This window comes from Haliotis rubra, unplaced genomic scaffold (genome assembly GCF_003918875.1).
Source record: "Haliotis rubra isolate DU_JTF1 unplaced genomic scaffold, ASM391887v1 Scf103, whole genome shotgun sequence".
NCBI lineage: Eukaryota > Metazoa > Mollusca > Gastropoda > Lepetellida > Haliotidae > Haliotis > Haliotis rubra.
This window is the reverse complement of record NW_025764926.1, coordinates 1,303,139-1,328,600: the sequence shown is the minus strand read 5'-3', so window position 1 is coordinate 1,328,600 and position 25,462 is coordinate 1,303,139. Positions and strand designations below refer to the sequence as shown.

At 37.0% G+C, this 25,462-nt stretch overlaps 1 protein-coding gene across 1 annotated transcript; it reads left to right on the top strand.

The window, feature by feature from the left end:
• The first annotated feature begins 504 nt into the window (after positions 1 to 504).
• On the top strand, positions 505 to 23,560 carry LOC124272618 (homocysteine-responsive endoplasmic reticulum-resident ubiquitin-like domain member 2 protein). The gene is given in 11 exon segments (XM_046707819.1): positions 505 to 990; positions 8,289 to 8,366; positions 10,795 to 10,878; positions 11,161 to 11,264; positions 14,842 to 14,923; positions 15,115 to 15,164; positions 16,067 to 16,117; positions 16,966 to 17,176; positions 17,178 to 17,275; positions 17,672 to 17,822; positions 18,809 to 23,560. Coding segments are annotated over 11 exon segments (1,140 nt in total). The 5' UTR covers positions 505 to 846; the 3' UTR covers positions 18,896 to 23,560.
• Positions 23,561 to 25,462: the final 1,902 nt, after the last annotated feature.

The window sequence follows — 25,462 nt, the reverse complement described above, 5'->3', positions numbered from 1 at the left end:
GATTGACGTCATTATTGAAAAAAAGCCATACAAAATTCAGATGGAAAAACACATTTGCGTGGGCGAAAGGGGCGTGGTCGAAGCAAGTAGAAACTTAGAAAATTTGAATCGTACTACATACATATGCAAAGTTGACAAAACCGGTTTTGAAATATAAACTAACAACTGTTTTTGTTTTCAAAAGAACAGACAGCAAATAACATCACTCAGCACCTTTAATGTTCAACATTCCAACTACCATCACTGCGAGCTGCGTGAACCACGTTGGTTGTTTACATTCGTACACGTGCACTTCCGTCTAAACTCGTGTATTTCCGTGATCAAGAACGTTTTGAATGTATCTCATTTTCATACTCTATTTATTGAGGTTTGGTCATTTAATATTTCATACATAAATAAGAAAGATCGTTGTTCAGTTATCGCAAATTAATATAAACAAATGTGAAACGAGTATGTAAACCAATGAGATATCGCCATCTTTCTTTAGAAGTCACATGACCTTACGTCATGGGGAACCAGCAGCAGTTTTGACAACAAGCACGGGTGTGACAGCGTATTCATCAATTTCTTAGCTAATTTGCTGAATTACAGTGTGTTTTGATCGTTGTTCGACCAACGGGCAAGCAAAACGTTACTCTGGAGCTGCGTGACAGTGATATTAATTGCAGAAGCAATCGTGAAATTGTAACCTCCGATCTTGTTACTGACCCAGTGGCACCAATTTTCGTGAGAAGTCGTCGGTGTCAGGCTTTCATCATTCAGGACAAGCGTGCCGAAATCGATGAAATTGTGACCATTTTTTCGGATCAGAATATCTAGGTGACAAGGACATACTTTATTACAAGTATGATGGATTTAGGTGATAACCCAGTGACTTTAATTGTCAAAGCACCAAATCAGAGAATTGCTGACCAAACAGTCGACTGCTTCCTGGAATGGACTGTAAGAAAATTGAAAGAGCATTTAGAAAACGTTTACCCTAGTAAACCCGTAAGTATCACACCACAAGGAATTCCATATTTATATTTCCTCTTGGGCACTGTACAGCGTAATGGTTGATTAATCAATGGTAATGTACCTTTGTACCGGCTTTCATTTTCAGTGACCGGTTTTGAGATGATCTTTATCAGTTATGTAATATGTGTGGTAATCACCTGTTGTTATAGCTGGTATTTGGTCCTGTAAACTCTGGGTAATAGCAGTAGGTTGGGGTTGGGGATCCATCCTTATCATCGTTTCAGAGAATACACAATAACAAGCACAGATGGTTGCATACCATACATTTATCAACAGTTCAGCTGTTGCTTGTCACTGCTTGTTGAGGACAAGGTAATTGTCTCATCACCACTGTCACCAGAAGCATGTTTCATCTGTTCGTACCTATGTATCAGTACTAACAGTAACAATACTTACGTAGTTGGTTGTGGATCATTCTTCACATTGAGATTGGCCAGTAGAGTAACTGGATTTAGTCTAAGTGACAGTGAATTCGTTGATAAAGGCAACATGTCTGAGAGTTTATTTACATATTTCATCATTTGTTCAGTCTTTTTTGTAAAATGCATGTATTTAAAGAAAATTGTAAAATTTTCTATTTCTGATTAAAAACGTTTTGTACGTGCACAAAGCATGGTAATGATGGATCTATACTGTAGTAATAGTGTTACCATTAGAGTAACACTTAAGATCTGTATAGTTTTGATAGAAGCAAGTAATTCTATTTAAATTGAAAAGGAAACCCACAGATATGGGAGATTCAGAACCCAAAGAAATCTACACTTGCGTCACTAGTGGCATGTCGGAAAGGAAAATAATGTGGTTCAGGAGCTGTGAGACAGACAATGTAACCATTTGTTTTGAGTATTAAGAACTAGGAAGTCAATTTACATAAAGTTGTAAGGGAATCTCATGTACATACAAGTTGAAGTTGACAGATATTTCTGATGTCAGTCCTATTGCTTATTACTTATCTTCAGTAAAAGGAGTTTGAATAAACTTAAATTATGTACACCAATATTTAATACAATGAGTGCAAAATAAAGCACATACAAGAGTTTTCTTAGTTGTCTGAAAATTCTGTTTTTAGGTCTTCTTTTATGGAAAATTTGATAACTTTTAGGAAAATATCTGTGAATGTTTGCAATGTTTCCTGTGTATATGATCTGATAATTCTTGAGAATTTAGAACCACATGAACACATTGCAAGAATAGAAGTGTCTTATCAAATATTTTAGCAGAAGTAGAAAATGGAAAACTTTTAAACTTAATCAGTACTTGCTTCTATTGCTAATTTATCACATTAGTCCAAGGAAGTTCAACCTTTGAAGAAATTAGTTAGTCCAGGTATGTATAGTATGATGTAACTTTTAATTTGCAAACCTTTACAAAACAAACTTTCTGTATTTTGTATGGAACTACCATTTCTCAAAATAAGTGTTACCTTTGTCTATTCTAAATTAACTTCAAGACCTTTATTATTACACTATTATTCTATAGCATCTGATTTTATTGTGAGTCCAATTACAGTGTTTACACTGTCATCAAGAAGGGTGACATCAGCAAACTAATGATTTTGTCAAACCTTTGTTTCATTAGTATACCTCTTCTTAACCAAAGGGCTCTCTATTTCATGTACAAATTCATGGATAAAAAGTATGGAAAGAACTGGGCTTAACTTTCAGCCTTGTCTAATGCAACTTGCCTTAATAAGATAAGTTTTCACATATTTTGTTGATGCTTTGATATATAATTTGAAGTATAGGGGGGTATTGTTATCAGGTATACCAGTATAGTGAGTCATGAATACCTCTATTGCGTGGAACACATCTTATTTCTATAGGAGTCGTCTCGATTCGTCACCACCTGTTGTCTGGAAACTGGAGTTCAGTTAACAGTGGTTAAATGTAATCTTTGGTAGAACAATAGAGGTGGCAGGGGGAATGGGAAATATATTTAGGTCATCCAGAACAAGTCAAATGAGTTTGTAACAGAGGTATATTTGTAACATCCACTGCATTCATTCCACTGACTTTTGTTTCATATTTTTGTCACATATCTTTAATTTAATGGTAGCTGGTCATAACATCTCTGTGTTAATTCTCTATACACCTAGCTCATTAATGATATTAATCAAATGTATCACCAGTATATCAGTTGGAAAAGGCAGTGATAGACATGGTTGAGTTTAGTTCACCCTGCATGTATTGCCAATCCCTGATGTGTCTCGTCTGTATGGATTACTGTTAAACCCCTTCATCATGATCATGTTCATGGGGTGGTAGATTGAGAATAAACCTGTGCAAGCAAAAGAAACTAACAGTACTTCATTTAAATCATGTTATATATTACAGTATTTGGTCTTCATCTCATTTGTATTTTACCATGTTTAGTACAACAAAGTAATTGACAAAATCCATAATTGGTAACACAGGAAACAGAATGACACACCCTAAACGGGGTATATTTTTTTTTTAACAAATTCACTTCCCAAGGTTAGGTCGTGGGAAAACTCTCAGGAGTCAAGCTTCAAGAACTCTCTCTAGTCTCAGTGACCAACATTGCTCAACTTCAACTGATTTGTGACCTAAGCTCTATGCACAGGACCACACACCACAGCCATGCAACAGCCATACTACACATTGCTGTAGTACTCTATTGATTGAATACCAACTGATTTTATGACCTAAGCTCTATGCACAGGATTTAGAAAGCAAACACACCACAGCCATATATATATGACAGTGAATACAGCCATAGCAGGATGCCGGATAAAAAGGAACACAAACACATGTTGCCACATGTAAATTATGCGTAATGTCGTTATGCCAACATCCACTTTCCAACCGGGTCCTCTGGTCTGCTGTAGTACTGTGATCCAACTGATTTGTGACCTTATCCATGAGAGATATGATTTTGACAGATTTTGAGGGGTCTATGCAGCATGCACAGGACCACACACCACAGCCATGCAACAGCCATACTACACATGCAACATGTCGGTGTCATTATCCTGCTGTAGTGCTGTGATCCTGTATTTGCATATGGGGTAGAACATGATCTTGGACAATATCATCTTGGAAGCATATGCCTTTTGAACATGTTAAAGTGCCCAAAACAATGATGGGTTGTGATGCCAAGCCATACCATTACACATCTGACTCCAAACTGGTGATGTTGAGTAACATCCAACTCCCAACGGGTGATGTTGAGTAACACAAGTATCGCTGAAACATTCACTTGGTTTCACCTGTGATCTGTATATTGTCCTAGTCTTCTGAAACTCTGATGTGGTGTACACAAAGCTAGGTGTGCCCACCTAGATGACATGGAAACAAAATAGGCTGTATCACTGGATTTTAAAGGTGAATGCTGTGCTCATTTGACTGGTTGCTTATGCTTCAGCTTCTCTAAACCCAGGAATTGTCTGAGCTGTTAATGTGGCAGTTTGGTATCTATTCAATAGATGCATCAACTGAATAAGGTTGTCTTCTGGCTGTATTGTTACACTTGGACTACAGGCATGTGGCATGTGATTGCCCTGCTGTAGATAATGTCTTCAAAGAAATAATATTGTGTTTCCATGAACGATATAATGTCTAACAACTTTATGTCCCCCCTGTTTGCAGCGTGCTCTTGGCAGTTCTCATTCAGAAACCATGGTATGAGTATCATGCTTCCAACAAACTTACAATCATCCAGTTTGTGCACTGTGCTTAAACATATGCATGCAAATTGTGAATCACAATCTCACATTCAAGGAAATGTCTTCGTGAGTATGTATTGACAGATGCATTATTTAATTTGAGAAACTTATTAAACTTAACATGTATCAGAGTTAGCATATGCACATATGAAAGCTTTCCAGAAATCAATTAAACAAGCATGTCTGTACTACTTTGACATAGTAGGACACAGTATTGATCATTTGTTAGATTATTATTCCCGGAACGAGCTCGTGCTTCAACAACAACATTTATATTAAATATTTAGATCGTTTAGAACACCATCTATCATGCTCGTTTCATCTTTTTGGGCTTTTAAACAGCTTCAGTTATGTGCTAGTTGCAATCATCTGTAGCTGTTTCAGATATCAATATCTGTGTTAATATTTTCAATACTCTCAGTTATCATTTGATTTTAACCAGTTATTAAAGTAGTCATATAAATCTGGACTTGACAAACTGTTGTAAACAGTTTTTATCTTTCACCAGAACCTTTTACAATCCCTTGCCTGTACTACGTATTCAAATTCCAGCATGACAGATATTTTGAATGCCATTTTCTCAAGAGAGGTGATTCAGTATTTCTTTCAGTCTCTGATGTGATGCAGTTTGGAAGTGTCATGGGATTCTAGTTAGTGGTGTGACGATTCATCGATGCATCGATCCATTCGCCACCGATACAGTGAATCGATACAATGTTTTACAGTGTCGTATATCCCGATACGATACTTCAAATGGGCCACAATACATCGATGTTTAACTTTATATATTGCTGAATCACGATATCTGTCAAGAAAACAGATGTACTTTTGTCTGATGATTAAAATATATGCTTACTTATTTTCCCCTTCAAAGGTTAACGTTTTCTCAGAAATTCATGTGTCAAGAGCTGTGTCAGACATAGCGCTCTCATGTTATTAACATTCACAAATTCTGTGCATAACTTTAATTATTTCGTTTCCGAGTGAACATTGAAAATGCTGGCAGAATTTGACAAAAATACTTTAAAAATATAGTTTTGTTTTGATCTTAAGGTCTTTTATAGTTGGTGTTAGAATTAAAGATTTTAGTATAGTATCGCCACCCTTATTTCGGGATTCGTATTGTATCGCAGCTTTAGTGCACGATACTTTGGCAATATATCGTCGTGACTAAAATTTTAGTATCGTGATGTATCATATGCCAATACCAGCACTAGTTCTAGTCCACAAAGAATAGATTATCAGACTGTGTGATATTGTGTAACATGTTGGCGGTGTTATTAGGAGTTCCACTGAGCTAGTACCCCCTGTTACTAACCCATAACATCTACATATCTACATGGTTCAAGTTGTTCTAACCTATTAGTTGTTTACATTACTGTCCCATGGAGACTTGTGTTGACAGACATCATGATCAGCACTTGCATTTGGGTCACTGATTGGTATTAGTGGAATCTCTTTCCAATCCACAATTAGATTCTCATCATTACCAACTCTGGCACTGAAGTGAGCACAAACCAATATATCTACATTGATTCTATTCTGATTCTATGCTGGGGATATCTTTGGAAGAACATATACATAACCTTATGTACACTGATAAGTTATGTAAGCAGTTTGTGTTAACAAAGTTAAAGCACAGGAATACATAGTGGAATCAGTCTGAATTAATTTGTATAACAGTTGTGCAACACGTTATTCACATACTCAGCCATTCCTTCTAAAAATTTCTACTGCCTTAAAGTTTCCTGAGAGGGGATACAAAACATGCCAAGTCTTGGAAGACATTTATTTTTATTTTTATGTCAGTCACCAGTTGCATAATCTCTCCAAAACCAACCTTTTTGCAGAAAATATTTTACAAAAGCTGTCTCCTGTATATGAATGCCCTGTACTTTCCATGAACAGGCGTTAAAGTTGGTAATATTGAGATAGAGTTGCTGACTGGATTTGGAATGGCATCAATGGGCTGTCCTTTTAGCCTGAAGAAGAATCCTCGGTGCACCTCCAATTACCCTCCTGATGGCTGGCTGGATTGTCTGCCCTGAGGGGATTAGCAACGGTGATACAATTCAATGTGTTTGTGCCTTGTTAACTGCCCATCCACTGTAATACCCAATCGTTATCTTGAGCCAAAGTATCATCTGAGCTTGTCATTTGACAAACATGCTGTCTTGTCTTCACATCTGGCCTCCAGCATGTAGGATCTACCTTGTCCTATCTTTGCTGTATGGCCATCTGCCTGTCATAAAAGCTTGTTCTTGTTTACCTTGTTCTCAGTTGTGTTTGTAAACATGCTTCATTTTGCATTATAGTAGAGGAATTTATATATGATCTACAAACAATAAGAACAGAACCAGCTTACTGAATGTCAAGACAAAGAAAGAAAACTTCTAACTGGTTCTTTTGTCTGAGCAAAGTTCCACTTTGTACCACATCAGTTCCTGAATGTTTTTATATCTTCTCTGAGCTTCAGACTGGATTTCCTTCCACAGAGATGTGATTCCTCAGTTCAGTGTTTTCAGGCTTCTATTATGCAATTCTTTATGCCACATATTGATCATTAAGGAGGTTCAAGACTATCAGTTTCCTGTTGAAATTATCACTCAGTATTGTGGTCACTTTGTCTCAAACTGCAAGTTGGTGTGTCTGTCCCTAGGCTCTGTTGTGACCCAGCTGTATAACGTAACTGAACAAACAGCTAATTAACTGAACTAACAACAAACACAATTTTTTTTATGTTATTTTCTCTAATATGTTGTCTAAACATGCCTGAAGAAATAATTGAAAATGATTCAATAGTTTTTTCGCAGTGTACCAATAAAGAAAAAAATCCAGGCTAATTGGCCAAATCCCAACATTCAGTGGGGGGGCTTAGGTAGAGCTAGTTTAAGGATGTAAGGAGACCAAAAATGAGTACAGAATGTAGTTGTCTTTGTTACAGAGGTCCTGATGTAGACAATTTACTGACTAGGGGTTTTGGTTGTTGCTTTCGGGGTAATAAGTTGCCTCTCACGACGAGAATAAGTTGATGAGGACCAATCATATTAGCAGTCATTAGAAGATGCAATTTGTGAATATTCCTACCCTAGTTCTTGTGGGAAATTAACTTGTTCATATAGTCAAAACATCCTAGCCTTGAAAAGTCTGCTGCCTCTACAAGACTGTAGGCGATATTGATCATCCTGTTTGTGATGGGTATTCATGGGCTTATACATTACAGGTGTCCTTGGACATGTGTTGGAGCTTTTCAACTTGATGTAATTTGTACTCAGCTTGTTTAAATTTTCTTTGAAAGAGTTTTAAGTCGACCTGTTTCATCCTTTTAAAATCAGTGAAAAAGACGGGGACATCTTGGGAAACATTACAAGAGGAATTTTTCTGATTCTGGTCGATATTTATCTTAACCCCTTAACTAATGCATATCAAAACAGTTTCATAACAATTGGTGTAACAACGACACTGATCAGTTCATGTGTTGGGTTTTCTAGATGCGAAATTATTTCTTGCCACACAGTGACAGTATGATGAATGCCTTATCTGGTGTTAACCATTTGTATTTATTTCATACTTGTCTTATTTGCAGAAACATAGTCTGCAGAAACTTATCTACTCTGGCAAGTTACTTCAAGATCACTTCACACTTAAAGAGGTTCTCAGACAGGTGAGTCAAAACACAGTTGTTTATTAAAAATATTAATTATAAGAAATTCAGCCCTGATTTTAAGAAGTGGTGATGATACATATTTTACACTGTTTTTGGATGACTGCCTTTGTGCATGTTACTTCTAAAATATACAGTAATTGTGCTTTGTAAGAATAAGATACAAAAACTGGTACACTCAATATTTTCCAATGCTTAATATTGTCTGACATCCAATAAAGTTTTCGGACATTAACTATGTCTACATACTCCTGATAATGATAACTTCCAGAGGTGCAGAAAAGCTGCATATCCGCATAAATTACACAAATATTTATGTGAAAACTCAATTCCTGTTAAGTCAAGTGCGTACAAGTACGCATGAATTTCTTTAAATACTCAATAGATATGATCTCACATGCCTACACACAAAAATGTGATGGAGGTTACTGAGGATGGATAAAATAACTGAGGTATATTGAGAGGTTCTATTTCAGCACACTAACTTGGCAACTTGCAGTTTTTCTTATCGTTTTTCATGTTACAAACATGTAAACCAAAATTTAAACTTTTTTATATTTTTACAATTAATGGAAAATGGCAAAATACCCAATTGAGTTTTAGTGAGGTGGGTACATTTTATTCGGTTACTCAAAGGAAAATTAGGATACCCAATTGAGATGAAAGTGAGTACATAACTCAATGACCCCCAAAGTTATCTGTAGCTCTGACTTATCATCATTTCACCCTTACTCTGAAACCTTATCATATGGCCTAAGGTTGTATTCTGCAGATATGTGAATATATATATACCCATTGCTATGTTTATGTCACTTGGAGCCATGTCATCAGTTTATATGTGTATAGAATGACATACAGTAGTCTTTTGATAACTTGTGAATTTTGAGATTTTCCACTTATGTTTTAACTTCTTCAAGTTAGTGGTGTTCCGATTAATTGAAATAATCGAAGATTGGTCGCAGTGACCAAACGACCAAGCAATCAATCACATTTTCTCATAATTGAACACAAACGATTTTGGAACTACTGTTTTAGTCTTTGAAACTCTTGTCGATGGAACATATATTCGAAGTTGTCAGGGCCTGAAAATGTGTTTAATTCTTAGAAAACTCACTTTAATAACTGAAAAGTAATGACTTAATAATAGTTGAAGACTCTGAGTAGTTTATGTTCATGATATATTAGTCATCACTTTAAAGTAGCAAGTTTCATCATGTTATACTTATCTGCAATAACAACCTGAATAGAAAAATCTGAGAAATGACGATAACCAATTTTTTTCGATGATTTCTCGTTGGTAATGAAGCAATCATCAATTGTGAGATTTCAACCAATTCCCAACACTACTTCAAGTGGCGTTCTAGTAGGTCGGAAGTACAATATTGACTAGGGCAGGCTATTGATATAGATCATAGAGATCAATAATCATTCACTGAATATTGATTGATTATCAATAAATATTGGAGACGTAACTTTGAGCAAAACGTCAGAAAGAAATGAATATATTTCCCGTCACTAGTGACTGGTGACATGTGACTGGTGACATGAAGCATACCATGAATAAAGTCCTAAATTTGTATATTGTGTGAAACTTTTTTTCTGCACAAACTTTAATGTATAATGTTAGGATAACACAATTTTCATATAGATAATCATTAATAATTTTCCTATTGACACTGTATTTGATTATCCGTCATTTCAGCCAAATTTTATAGATAATAGCTGAGTGCGGCTTAAAACTAAACTCAATCACACACTTGTGGATAACAACTTCTTTTATTTGTGAGTGTGACGTTTCGATACAGATTCTTATACTGTTGTCAAGCAGGAAACGTTACACTAACGAAATAAAGAAGTTGTTATCCTTAAGGTTTGTCAATATTACCCTTCTGTTTTGACAATGGATATTGTATTAAGTAGACTTTGGCATGGGGGATGCCTGTAAGGTGGAACCATTGAAGCATTACCAAAATTTTATCCAACCGATATGTGTCAGTTGATGCTTGAATTGAGAAGTCGCATTTCAGTCACCCCTGAGCAGTGTGATTAAGACAAGAAACCACTCCAGCATTAAGATATGTTTATCTAACCATTGGACCATATCCAAATTGAGCACAAATCACACAAATAGAAATGAGAGAAAGACATAAACAGATCAAAACTGCCCCCAGCATAAATAATAATAGACAAGAAAACAACTTTGGTTCAGTTTGATCATATTTAGTCAAATTTATATTTAATATGTCATTAATGTTTTGTATACTCATGGCATATTTTACAATGGTTTATGCATACATGCTGAGGTTGTTTGATATTGAAAACTTGTTTCTGACTTAAATTCCAATGATGACTTTAAAGATTGATCTTATAATGATTATGCTATGTTCGTGTTGAGTTTTGTGTATTTAGACCTGCCTTGTTATTTCAGCTGGACGAAGCGTCACTTCACACTGTCCACCTCGTCTGTGCTGGTGGATCCGAGGGATCATATGTTGAAAGTACAAGTGAAACAGTAAGTAGGCAGTTTATGAATCATTACAATTGGGTGTTTCACTAACACAACCCAAGGGTGGTTTCAGTTGCAAGTTGATGTGATTGCTCAGTTTTACTGCTTAGTTATTGAGATACTTTTTGTGTTTATTAAGAAATTAGAATGATCAAAATTGATTTTTAAATGTTAACATTCTTTGATTGTTTTTCTTTATGTTTAGCATGTTTACAGTCAAACTTCTTTTCATGCTCTTTAAGTTTGAATATGTATGCTTTCTATAGCTGATGTGTTTTCCCCTTGTAGCAGATAGATGCTACCCCATCCAGTTCCAGTCACTCAACAGATTCAACGGAAGGTATTCGGTATCGTGGGCCCACAATGCCGGGGATGGAGCAGCTCCAACTTGGGTAAGCATTTGCCGAGTCTACCTCTGGTTGTGGCACATACAGGCTTGTGGTACACTTGATGGACCAGAACAGTTGTTATACACCCTTCATACTTATACATATTGTGTACCAATGGTACCGTGTTGTAATACACACTATGTACCTGTACACACGTGTATCAATACCTGTGTAATACACACTTTCCACTAGTACACACAATCTATCAGCCATGTTGCAATGTACAACTTTGTACCTGTACACAGTGTACCAATACCATTGTAACACACAAATATAATGTAAACGTTCCCTCTGGATTATGGTAGCCTTTATTCCTGTGGTTCCACAGATACATACAGAAAATCAATGAAATTTTAAAACACTAAGTCATAGCTATTCCTAGTGGTATGTCTATCTAATCCTCTGAGTTACCTCCCTTGATCCCGACGTCACTGTATTGTTGATCTAAGACCCTTCATAATTTTTCTGTATGGTCCACATACAAGACGTATAGAGGAGTCAGTGAAATCTTTCCATTATTCAAATCTTCAATTCTTCCGCATAATAGGTCAGTCTCATCGCATTCCATATTAACTACAATCAATGCCATACACACTGTATACCTTGCACATAGTGTATCAGCACCAATGTGATACATGCTCTATAACTGTACACATAGTGTATCATTGCTATCAATACCATTGTAATTCACACTTTATACCAGTACACTTGCTGTACCTGACATGATGCTGAACGCTAGTCGGGCATTCCAGCCATGATCCAAGCATCCTGGCATTGTTTATACAGGATGCATAGCAATGCATAATGTTAAAATAGTGTGTAGATACGCTCTTAGTTTTAGTACTACACCGTTAGTGTTCAACAAAGTATGGGGCTTGACTGTATTTGACACACGTGGGAGTTAGACAGTTGGTAAATGTAGTTGCACAGTCAGCAACTTACTGGCCTCATCCATGTAAATCAAGTTGATGTGTGGGCAGCTGACAGCTGACATCGGTTCACTGTTTGATAGATATTTGTGATAACTCAGGTGAAAGCAAAGTAGGATGTTTATTCAGATGTAGGTTGTTACATGTAAATCAGAGAAGGCAGCTGTTTGTAAGCTTTCTTTACCAATATTTACTGTTCATGAGAAAAAAGAGCTATTGACAATAGATAGACAGTTGATCATTCAAAGTTGATGATGATATTAATATGATTAACTGTTTAAACACAGTGGATTATCATTTACAGATATAGACCACAGTTTGTTAGTTCCTATCTTTACGTGACATTAATAAAACTGAAAATATTCCTGATATTTTGATTGCATGATTCACCTCTGTTCACCTCCAAACAATTGTACATCTACACAGTGTTCAAACTCAAGGGAGCCCTGTGTTCCTTGATGTATTTTTATATATACTACCCATCAAAAGTTTAGACTCACTTCAAGCACTCATTATATGTTATCTATATATATATGGTTACATGGAAGATGACTTTCTCCACTAACTTGAGGGAATCAACTGCAAACCATATACAGATGACCTGCACGATGATCGTGCATCAAAATGCTGAAAAGCATGTGCAAATATCGTGCATGTGAACTGCTGCATTTTGGTGTAAAGTTTTGTTAATAATTCACCAATTTTTTCACCGAGTTTATTGAACTCATGACAATAATCTTTCCAAAGTTACAATATGTTTTACAATACATCAGTTCATGTGTTAACAGTACCTTTAAACAGTGTGGAATATTTTACAAAATCTAGTTTGAACAGTTGACAGGAGTTAGTGGTTACTTTTACACTAGTGAGTCTGAACTTTTGATGGGTTGTATAGTATCGAAATGTAGGGTCCCCCAAATCTTTAACTATCAACATTAACATGATAAAGGTAATGGCTAAAAACTTTTGACTTTAATGCTGAATATGTTAAATTGTGTGCATATTCTTTTCAAAGTAAAATTTAGAAATGTTGTTGAACACTGCTGTCATATATGATCATTAGGATTGCAGCCCTAAAAATGTAGTGCAAATCAGTGTATTAATACATTAATTTGTCATTGCATACTTAAGAAGATTTAACTGCTTAAAAAATCTCCAAAGATATTAAGAGACATAACAACTACCTTAGTGTTACAAGTTCAGCTCTGTTTCATGTAATAGCCAAATTTATGATTGGTACATTTATTTATACTGGTACTATTTTGCATGTATTCCTAGATATTTCATCAGATGGATTGTACTGTAGCAGTGGATTGGCGAGGCTTTGCCGTCACAATGTTGTATTGATTCTGTGGCAGGTGTTGCTCTGTATGTGAACGGCTGTTGTGGTGAATACCGGATAATGGAATTTGTATCATTGTACCACGTATACCTAAAAAAAAAAATCACTTTTATTGAAAATTGTAAAGGACTGATGGTCTGACCGTGACAGCTATTTGCACAAAGATTTGATCATGTTGAATGTATATTTGTGAGAAAAACTTTATGAACAAAATGATGAAGCTTTTAATTTTTGTTCCTGTACATATATCTACTTGACATATCATAATGTTGGCATAATATCATGACAGTTGGCAGAAATTTAAGTGAAAGACAATCATAAAATGTTGTATTGAATATGTTTTTCATGTATATGGTGATCTATTTCAATATTGAATAAGCAAGAATGAAGTTTGGAAGGCATACAGCCTTTAATATTTTGAGTACTAAACCTGAAGTATACATAATTTTCTGCTGGTGTATTGGTTTTTGACATTAGACTATTTGCCAGGAGCTACCATGTTGTGATATGGTCTGCCTTTGTCAGTTAATGTATTCTGGGTATGTTGTTATAAAAACGTATTTGTCTATGACATTACATAATAGTACATTCGTTGTGGCTTGTTGATTTTGTATGGGTAACTGTAAAAGATAGATCCACAGCTAAATTGACCACTAGGGATTGATTATCATCAGTGGTTGTTAGTGAGGCACTTCTCTTACTAGAAGGGGCGGTGGGGTAGCCTAGTGGTTAAGGTGTTGGCTCGTCACTCTGAAGACCCGGGTTCGATTCCCCACATGGGTACAATGTGTGAAACCCATTTCTTTTGTCCCCTTCCGTGATATTGTGGGAATATTGCTAAAAGCGGCGTAAAACCATACTCACTAACTCTCATACTGGAAGGCCCTGCACGATGTGATCATAGTATGATGACATTCTATGACTGGGAATATGTAACATGATGCAGAAGCTGTCAAAATATCTCTAGGGAAAAACAGATTTCTGTTTGACATTTTTATGAAGCAATGAAAAGTTGAAATGTAAAACATTGATTATGTCAGATAAAAAACACTGGAAACAGTCCTATCTCTGGTTAACAAAACAGTGAACCACAATTGCATTATGGCAGGGTGGTGTTAAAATGGTTAGAAAAAGCAGGTCATACAAATAACAGGTTAAATCGGTGCTTGAATACAGTTTGTGAAACATATTGTTGATGTTCCTATTGTGTCTCCATTGAGCCTTGATATTATTGTGATATGACTGAGAGGTCAAGCCCTACACGTTCCTCTTGTATCAGCCTGATGAGGTATGTGTGGTTGTGTTCCAGTGGCAACATGATGGCCCCTCCGATGATGATGCCTCCTGGCTATGGTGGGTACAGCCCGGAGCAGTACAGTGGATGCAGCAGATGTACCAGTATGGATGCAGCAGAGTGTACCTGTCCCAAGTATTGACACAGTACATGCAATAGTGAGTACCTGTCCCAAGTATTGACACAGTACATGCAATAGTGAGTACCTGTCTCCAAGTATTGACACAGTACATGCAATAGTGAGTACCTGTCCCAAGTATTGACACAGTACATGCAATAGTGAGTACCTGTACCCCAAGTATTGACACAGTACATGCAATAGTGAGTACCTGTCCCAAGTATTGACACAGTACATGCAATAGTGAGTACCTGTCTCAAGTATTGACACAGTACATGCAATAGTGAGTACCTGTCCCAAGTATTGACACAGTACATGCAATAGTGAGTACCTGTCCCAAGTATTGACACAGTACATGCAATAGTGAGTACCTGTCCCAAGTATTGACACAGTACATGCAATAGTGAGTACCTGTCCCAAGTATTGACACAGTACATGCAATAGTGAGTACCTGTCCCAAGTATTGACACAGTACATGCAATAGTGAGTACCTGTCCCAAGTATTGACACAGTACATGCAATAGTGAGTACCTGTCCCAAGTATTGACAAGTACATGCAATACAGTACCTACATATTGACACAGTACATGCAATAGTGAGTACCTGTCCCAAGTATTGACACAGTACATGCAATAGTGAGTACCTGTCCCAAGTATTGACACAGTACATGCAATAGTGAGTACCTGTCCCAAGTATTGACACAGTACATGCAATAGTGAGTACCTGTCCCAAGTATTGACACAATACATGCAATAGTGAGTACCTGTCCCAAGTATTGACACAGTACATGCAATAGTGAGTACCTGTCCCAAGTATTGACACAGTACATCCTGTCCCAAGTATTGACACAGTACATGCAATAGTGAGTACCTGTCCCAAGTATTGACACAGTACATGCAATAGTGAGTACCTGTCCCAAGTATTGACACAGTACATGCAATAGTGAGTACCTGTCCCAAGTATTGACACAAGTGACACATTGACACAGTACATGCAATAGTGAGTACCTGTCCCAAGTATTGACACAGTACATGCAATAGTGAGTACCTGTCCCAAGTATTGACACAGTACATGCAAGTACCTGTCCCACGTATTGAGTACCTGTCCCAAGTATTGACACAGTACATGCAATAGTGAGTACCTGTCCCAAGTATTGACACAGTACATGCAATAGTGATTACCTGTCTCAAGTATTGACACAATACATGCAATAGTAAGTACCTGTCTCAAGTATTGACACAGTACATGCAATAATGAGTACCTGTCCCAAGTATTGACACAGTATATGCAATAGTGAGTACCTGTTGTCCCAAGTATTGACACAATACATGCAATGAGTAAGTACCTGTCTCAAGTATTGACACAGTACATGCAAAGAGATTTGAATTTAAATATGATGAAACTGTCTGGATATAATTTAGTTTTAGAACTTTGAAATCAGTATTTTTATTTGCTGAAATAATTGCTTAACACATGTAGCAGATTATATGTAAATATCAAACAAAGACTAACAATTGTGACAATTAGTATCCATATTTTGTTCGTATGATCCATATATATCACATTTCTTCACATCACATACTCAGACTTGGTCCTACTTCAGGTTTTGTGCAAGAACTGAGAACAGTCTGATTCTATGAGTGAGTGAGTGAGTGAGTTTAGTTTATGCTGCACTCAGCAATATTCCAGCTGTATGGCGGCGGTCTGTAAATAATTAAGTCTGGACCAGACAATCCAGTGATCAACATCATGTGCATTGATCTGCGCAATTGGGAACTGATGACATGTGTCAACGAGGTCAGCGAGCCTGACCACCCGATCCCGTTAGTCGCCTCATACGACAAGCATGGGTTACTGAAGATCAATATTCTAACCCAGATCTTCACGGGTACTGATTCTATGACCTTGCCTGTCATATTCCTCTGGTGGCACTCACTCACTCATCAATAAAGAATCAATAAATCATACGTTTGAGAATGTTTTGAAGCATCGTTTCAATTCCTGTGTTGTCTCCTCGCCAGCTACAACAATGCCTACCATCAGACACCGCCTGCCACCCCAGCAACTGCTGCAGCTGCTGAGGGACGTCCAGCCAATCAGAACCAGCCTAACAATGCCCCAGCAGCTCCAGCACAAGCCAATCCAAACATGCGTATGAATGCCCAGGGTGGGATGGTTGAAGACGAGGATGAGGAGGATGTGGAACATCGGGACTGGCTGGATTACATCTATATCTTATTCCCGCTTCCTCGTCCTTCTCAGCATTGTCTACTTCTACTCAACGTTCAGCAGATTCGTTGCCGTCTTTATAGGATTTGTCATCATATATTTGTAAGTAGTTACCATGGTTACTTCTCACTGTGAGAATACCAGAGTATGATAGGTCCCCAGTATTCAGTGTATTTTGTTAATATGGTATAATTTTCAGCAAAGGGCCATTTTTGTGTGTGACAAGACTTTCAGGCAATATTTACCAGGGTATAGTGCGCACATGAGCATAATGCACATACCTCTGCAAGGGCATTAGTATCTTCAGAAAACATAAACATTCATAGTATTATGTGCCTTTTCCTGAAATCCCTTTAGACAATTCAGATGTGAACTGAAATACATCTGAGTGCGGCATTAAACAACAAACAAACAGACAAAATCATCTAATCCAATGAAAACTTTAGATAAAAAAACAAACATTTTATACTCCTATACATGATATTGCTTTGTTTTCAGTTTACAAAAGGGCTGGTTAAATATCCGAAGAAATCCAAATCCACCTCAGAGACAACAGCAGCCAGCTGAGGCAGCACCAGAAGTCGTACCACAGGAAGCAGAGCAACAGCCACAGCAGCAGCAACAGGCAAATCCAGCGGAGAATCCACAGGTAGTTGTTGTGTCTTGTATATATTGCTTCAGCAGCAGTGTTTATTCCGTCTAGTGTGTTTGAGAAAGTAAGTGAAGATTCCGAGGCTTGAATTGGAATGTCACATTTATGCAAGAGTGACAGAAAAATACTAGTACTAGTTAGGTCATCTGTCATCCTACATTCAAGGCAGTGTTTGTTGGGAACATTTTCATCCTAATAAGACTGGATATGTTTGAGATTGTGTTCAAAATATTTGATGAAAGTATGTACTGTGTGTGTGTGTGTGTGCGTGCAGGAAGGGAATTCATTAGTGATATGTGCCATGTGCTGTTCTAAGCCTGTTGGGGCGGTGGGGTGGCCTAGTGGTTAAAGCGTTCGCTCGTCACGCCAAAGGCCCTGGTTCAATTCCGCACATGGGTACAACATGTGAAGCCCATTTCTGGTGTCCCCCGATGTGATATTGCTGGAATATTGCTAAAAGTGGCGTAAAACTAAACTAACTCACTCTAAGCCTGATGACTGTCACAAGTTTGGGAGACACAGAGCATAATTTGGAAAAATATTCAGAGTATTCATCTGAGGGACAATCCAGGCACATGTAGAAATGGCTCTTGGAAGAGTTGGAGTATGAAAGGACTGGTTTTGTTTTTTTCCCCTTTGGAATTGTTTTTGACCATATACTATGTATGCCCTTCTCAGAAGGATGTATCAAAATAATGTACTACAGTAGACATTTCACTACCCTGTGTTTTTGTTATGAAACCCATACCAAGTCCCTAATCAAATGGCCTTTTCATCTCAGTTCAGTTCAGCATACTTAACTGCCTAATAAATATATTGATTTCAATCTCAAACCACTTTCAGGGTGAATAAGCAGTGAAATTTAACTCACTGTATCTCTTTAACCCATTTATTCACCCTTGCAGGCTGAAGAAGCCCGAGAAGCTGCCTCAACCCCGGACATCCCCGAACAAACCGCCCAACCAGTGCAGGAAGCGTGACAGGGCATTATTGCAATGGTGTGGTGCTTTGTGTCAACATTCATCACCTCCCTTGTCCCACAACAACCCCCAGCTGTCAATGCCAACTGATTCTGGGATATAACTGCAGGTGAAAACTGTGAACATTGTGATCGGTTGCATGTGTCTGAATCATGCAGAGGAGCTGTGAACCATGTTGTTTTCTACACGGAGAGTGACTTGTGCCTTGGCTTGACCGCTCATCAGAAAACTGTAATTGTCCTATTCTCACCTGGGTCAGATTACCTGTAGAACTGGAACCCGATTTGTGAATCTAATTACTGATATCTGTCTCCCAGTTCAAGAATACAAGCAAACTCTTGTGATGGGTTTTGCCATATTACAGTCATCGTCATCATAGTGTTATTTCCACCCAAAATTATTTTGTGCTGAAAAACTGCATGTCAAAAGGCAAAACAAAAAATATACATCATGTTTTTCTCATTCAAGGTGAATGGTAGTTTGTGAATGAAAAAGCATGCTGGAGAAACTCTTTTTTCATTCATACAGAACTGTGTGGTGGAAATTTGAAATCCACATTACTGAGTGTTAAGTGTTAATGATATCACTAATTGATGGAAAGTTTGTGATAGGCCATATTTGGCTGTGTCTGTATCCATGTGCAATAAGCCCTGAATAGAAGTTCCCCTGAAACTTTCTCTGACATGTTCACAAGAATTACATCCTTAGAACATGGATCTCATGTTCATATTTCAAATAAGATCTGAGAAATTCCATGATCTACTGAATATATTACAACCAGTTTAGACTGTGTTAATGTGTGGAAATTATTATATTAATACAATAATGAGGGTTACATTGTCTGTAGAGTTATCTCCCTTGGGTGACTCAGTGAGAATCGAACCACTGTTTGTCAAAAGCTCAGCATTCTGTTCACACTTAATGTTGAGTGACCGTGTCAAATATATTATGTCAGAGTGGTGATAACAAGTGATGTACTAATAACACTAGCGACCATGTATTCATAAACGTCAGTGAAAACGTTACGCACACACAATCTTTATTTTCATATATCCTGAACTTCCACATATCTTTGGGAAATATCCACAGTGACTTAGAACTTAGTATTAGATATGTAATAGATGTCTCTTCAAACTCACTAGGATTGACTTGACTGCCCAGTGGGGTAGCCCAGTGGTTATGGATGTCCACAGACTTGTGGAAAAGTTGTACCAGAATGCTGAATGTTTCTCCAGGTTTTCAGATGTACTGATTTTATCCTGAGGAAACAGTGTAGTCTAGTTTCTATTGTCCTTGGCCACTTACAAAACATGTGATGTTTCATGTCTTTCATTACGACTATGTAACTGTTAACAAAACCAAATGTGTTTTGTTTGAAAATGAGGGATACAGTTTTTGTAATGCCTATTACATAAAAGTATATAGTAGACAATCCTTAAAATTTCCGCTGTTGTATATAAGCTTCAACATGGTGAGAGAACCTCAAGCTTTATCTTAGGGTAAAAAAGGTAGATGTTTAATGGGTTCATATAGTACATCAGTGTTCTGATGTTGATTTGATTGTCTTTGTAATACCTAGAAATGTTAACAGATTTATATAAGGCTTGGAGAACGCAGAAGACAAATGTATCACGCACAGTTGTCCAGGTGAAAACTTTTGGCCTGACTGAAGGTATTTTTCTGTATAAATGTCTCAACACCACAGCACTCTCTTCAAGACATGCAAATAGGACATTATTTGTGAAGGCATTAGCACTGCAGATGGGCTTCCGTAACGACCAAACATATAGGTGCAGTTTCTATTGGGATATGTACTTGGTTGTGATGGGATTTGTGTTTCTTTCAGGTTTGTTAGCTTTATTACCATAGGGTTTTGGCATTCAGTAAATGTATATTGCTATGATTTTGCTCTGACGATCACGTTATTTCAATATATGTTTTTATAATTCTCCTATTATGATACGAAAAGTTTGTGTTAAATTAATTTAAGAAATTTGTAAATCTTGAATCACAGAATCCTTGTATTTTGCAATAAGAAAGTGTTAGAAATTGGTCATTCTTTTGGTATATTTCCCTTAATAATTGTCTCATGTTTCTCAGTAATTTCAAAGCTCATCATCATGATCATGTTTAAATTCTGTTTTCCCCCACCACACAATATATCCAACAGCAGATCTTGTTGATGTTACCATGGCTACCATCTCTGCTTCTTCGCCCTGGTACAGGTCTAGGACATGGACTCATTTTCATCCCATGTGTTCTGCATATTTTAGTGTTTGTTAATGTTACAGAATATCCTATCAAACTTGAAAAAAGTAGGTCTTTAGCAAACTCATTGTGTTAACAAATAGGTATTATTGATGCTGTGATTGTCTGGAGACAAATGGCAATAGATTTTTTTTATCAGTCTTTAATAGGATTTTATTTATTTATTTTCTAATTAGGAAAATACATCTTGGGACATTTTGTATGACGATCAACCAACATCCTTATGTGGTACCCTATGATGCAAGTGTTTTAAGACTGTTCAAGCTCAGTGGCAACACTGAAATTGATTTGTCCGCCCATTGGGGTAGCCTAGTGGTTATTGTGTTCACTTGTCAAGCCGATGGCCTGGGTTCAAATCCTCACTTGGGTACAGTGTGTTCAGCCCATTTCTGGTGTCATCCACCATAATATTGCTGGAATATTACTAAAAGTGTTGTAAAACCATACTTGCTCACTCACTAACCTGCCCAGTGAATAATAGCAAAAGATATGCTATGTGTAATGTTGCCTTGGCTACCGTGAATATTGTTTCTCAATTATCCAATCTTACAGTGCTGACTTGACATGTACAGTCAATTTAAGTAGTTTAGAAATCCTAGCTTTTGAGCACTATACAAGAGACAAGTCTGGCACATCAATTTTGTATTTTCATTTTATATTACCAGGTATCATCTTTGAAAATTTTCACTGGAATCCCATTTGAAATCCCAGATGTTAATTTCTGCAGAATACTATTTCCCCAGAAACTTCTCTTTTGTTACTGTACAATCATATTATCTTACATGCATACAATCATGTATTTGTTGATTCTGTTTATTGCCTTTATTTTGTCTATATTCTGTTTATTGTCTTTTTTTGTCTATATTTTGTTTATTGTCAAGAATATATCTTGTTAATTGCTTGATTTCCAATCTACATCTAGTTGTGTTATGTTTGTTTCCTTTTATAGTCGGGGTTGACTGTAGAAGTTGTAGTATATCACTGTTTGGCAACACTCACATTTTGACATCCAAATGGCAGTGTTGGTTAAAGTAATATACTGAGGGAAACAAATAAGGGAACACCACTTCATCGCAGTGTTCCTCTATGTATTCTCAGATTCTCACCCACAGTGTGATACAAAGCTTGTGAAGAAGCCTGGAAAAGAATAAAGGAACTCTTGTGCTTTCATGTGTTCCCTTATTTAGTTCCCTCAGTATAAAATGATACAATCCATGCTGTGATACAGAGCTTAGATTAGAAGATCCCTATGAGGAATATCTAGTTCTCAGATCAGTTTGATAAGTTCAAGATAAACACAGATAAAATGGCTTATCTTTCTTTTATGAAATTGTACATTCATACAGCTTCAACTTTATATTATCGATATAATTTCAGTTTGAGTTTTCTATGAATTTCCTTGATATCAATTCTAATGCACACAAAGGTTAAAAGTGTACATGGCTTAGTACACAAACACTTCAAGCTTCTTTTCATTGATCTTTTTCTTTGTCAGTAGTATCCAATCTTATCATTTTTATTTATGAGAAACTATGGGACATATCTACTCATCTTATTCTTTTAGTTTCTCATGGTTAAATAGAGGCTTAAACTTTTCCCAAACTAGTATTCTCAACCAATTTTATTTGATCCTTGGAACTAGATTCTGTTGCAAAACATATACTGAAATTGACAAAACTTCGGAATTCCCTCCCAGATTAAGCTAAGATGCCGTAATAAAACTGTAATACCAAACCAAACTCACTCATTCAATATGACATTTGGGCTGCCAAATATGGATTATGGTCATTCTATTTCTACATGACAGATGTTACAATTTCCACTTGATGCCCTATCTAATATTTGTATAATCGAAATGACCTTGTTTGTATCATTGTGTCCTAAGCTGTACTGATGATACAAGAGGTACAGACACTGAATTGTGCCAAATGTGTCAGGAGAGTTATATATTGTCAGTGTGTAAAGAATATGAAAAATTGTAATCGGTCACTGCCTATTAATCAGTTTCAGATAGATCACATGTAAATATTGTATATTGTACATACTGTATATATGGGGTCCTACTTGTTGAATCATAGTGCATTTATGAAATCCTTGGTTAACACATGCTTACACATTTCTTTCACGTGTGTTGTCTCAAGTTGCAGTTGAGTCTATTGGTATTAATATGTATTTACATGATTGAGATCTATTCCTCGAGGTTTTGTCTGCATCCTAAAGTTTGATATTATTTGTACAAAAACTTGATAAATAACACATGATAAAGTAAGAATTACTATCTTCATCTTTGTCAGTATGAAGAATGTTTTTTGTCCACGACTTCTGAGATAAGGACTCTTGTGACAAGTTGTGTCAGTAGGATGTGCTTCAGTGCTGAAACCATCTACGGGCAGTGTGTTCAATATGGAAGAGGTTACAAGTGTAACAATCGTCTCAACATTTCTCACAGCCAGGTGCTCATGGATAATAAACTCAATGATAAAATAATGTATTTTGTTGTTATTATGTATGTTACATTCACGCTTATTCGTATTGAGCTTGCTATGGTTAGATTGTGGTACTGACTGCAAGTTCAACTTGAACACCATGTTCATATAACACAATTTGAAGTGATTGTGTTGAAAGAAGGTTAACCCAGAAATCGGCTTGTGCAGAACTACATTGTGGAATAAGTAAATAGGCACAAAAGATTGATGAATTGTTAACAGATTATAATGAAACATACAGGATTAGGTTTATAATCATAAAGGCCAATGCAGTGGGTCAAATATATTGCAGCAGCAAGAAATAGCAGTCCTCATTACACTGAATTTGTCACCATTGAATGCAGCTTCTACTAAATGGAGGTCACTCTCACTAACTGTATATCTGAATATATTTATCCCCCGCCGCTCGTTTAGCGTGAAGCGGGGGATATAGTACATACGAATTGGAATATCTTACGAACCGTTGACTAGATTCTTTTCATATTTGGTACCTAGGTTCATCACAGTATAAGAAAGGTCCCAGTCAGATTTGGTGACCTTGACCTTAATTTCAAGGTCACAAGGGACTTTAACTTTTTACCCTTGTCAGCGAGATATCTCAAGAACCGTTCACTAGATTTTCTTCATATTCAACACCAAGCTTTATCTAGGGAAGGTGCAGGGCCCAGTTGATTTTGGTGACCTTTCACTTAATTTTCAAGGTCACAGTGACACTTTGAAGGTTTCAGTGTGTTAACCTGCATGTTAAGATGGTCAGCGAGATATCTCAGAACCATTCATTGCACTTTCTTCATATTTGACACCAATCTTCATCTAGGGAAAGTGCAGGGCCCAGTTGATTTTGGTGACCTTCATTTAATTTTCAAGGTCATGGCGACACTTTGAAGATTTCAGCATAATAACCTGCATGTTATGCTTGTCAGCAAGATACCTCAAGAACCATTCACTGGATTTTCTTCATATTTGACAGGGAAGGCGCAGGGCCCAGTTGATTTTGGTGACCTTCACTTAATTTTCAAGGTCACAGTGACACTTTGAAGATTTCAGTGTGTTAACCTTCATGTTAAGATGGTCAGCGAGATATCTCAGAACCATTCATTGCACTTTCTTCATATTTGACACCAAGCTTCATCTAGGGAAAGTGCAAGGCCCAGTTGATTTTGGTGACCTTCATTTAATTTTGATAACATGTTAACCACGAGAGAAAAAAATCAAGTGGGACTAAACTGGATTTTCTTAAAGTACAGATAGCAGAGTCTTACTCAAGACTACGAAAGCCTTGAATATTTTTCAATAACAATTTCTTTAGCGACGCACCATGTTTGAGGGAGAGGTTTTGCATATTTCATACACATGGGTATGACATTTATGTCAAGGTCAAAGATCCCTCACTCCGAAGCCATCTTTATTTAGTAGGGCTTTACTGGTTGAGAGATCTGCTCTTACGCATTACATCGCGTGGATTGATCAACTTAATCGCGGGAAGTTTTAACTCCCCATTTGCACAGAAGCCTGCTACATTAGGATGGACTATTATAGGTGAAAAGCGCCTTGGGTGCAGTTCCACGTGACAAAAGTGAACGCCAACAAGATTTCTACGCTTTAAAGACGGGGTATAGACCTTCACGATATTGATGAATCCATGTCCCTAATTTACATCAACAGTCTCGGAGATATCTGATCAGGAAACTCTAGAAATCTTCAAGAAACCCCAACAGATAATCAACCAGGCCCTCGCGAGAAGACAGAGAATTCATGGTGCTAAAGAAGGTATGAGAAAACAGACTCCTCGTAATTGGACCGCCTCCTCTTCCCTTCCAGGGAGAGAGGACTAAAGAAACTGCCTGACAATCATCACCTCAAGTTGAGAGGAGAGTCGACATTACTGCGCCAAACAGCATGT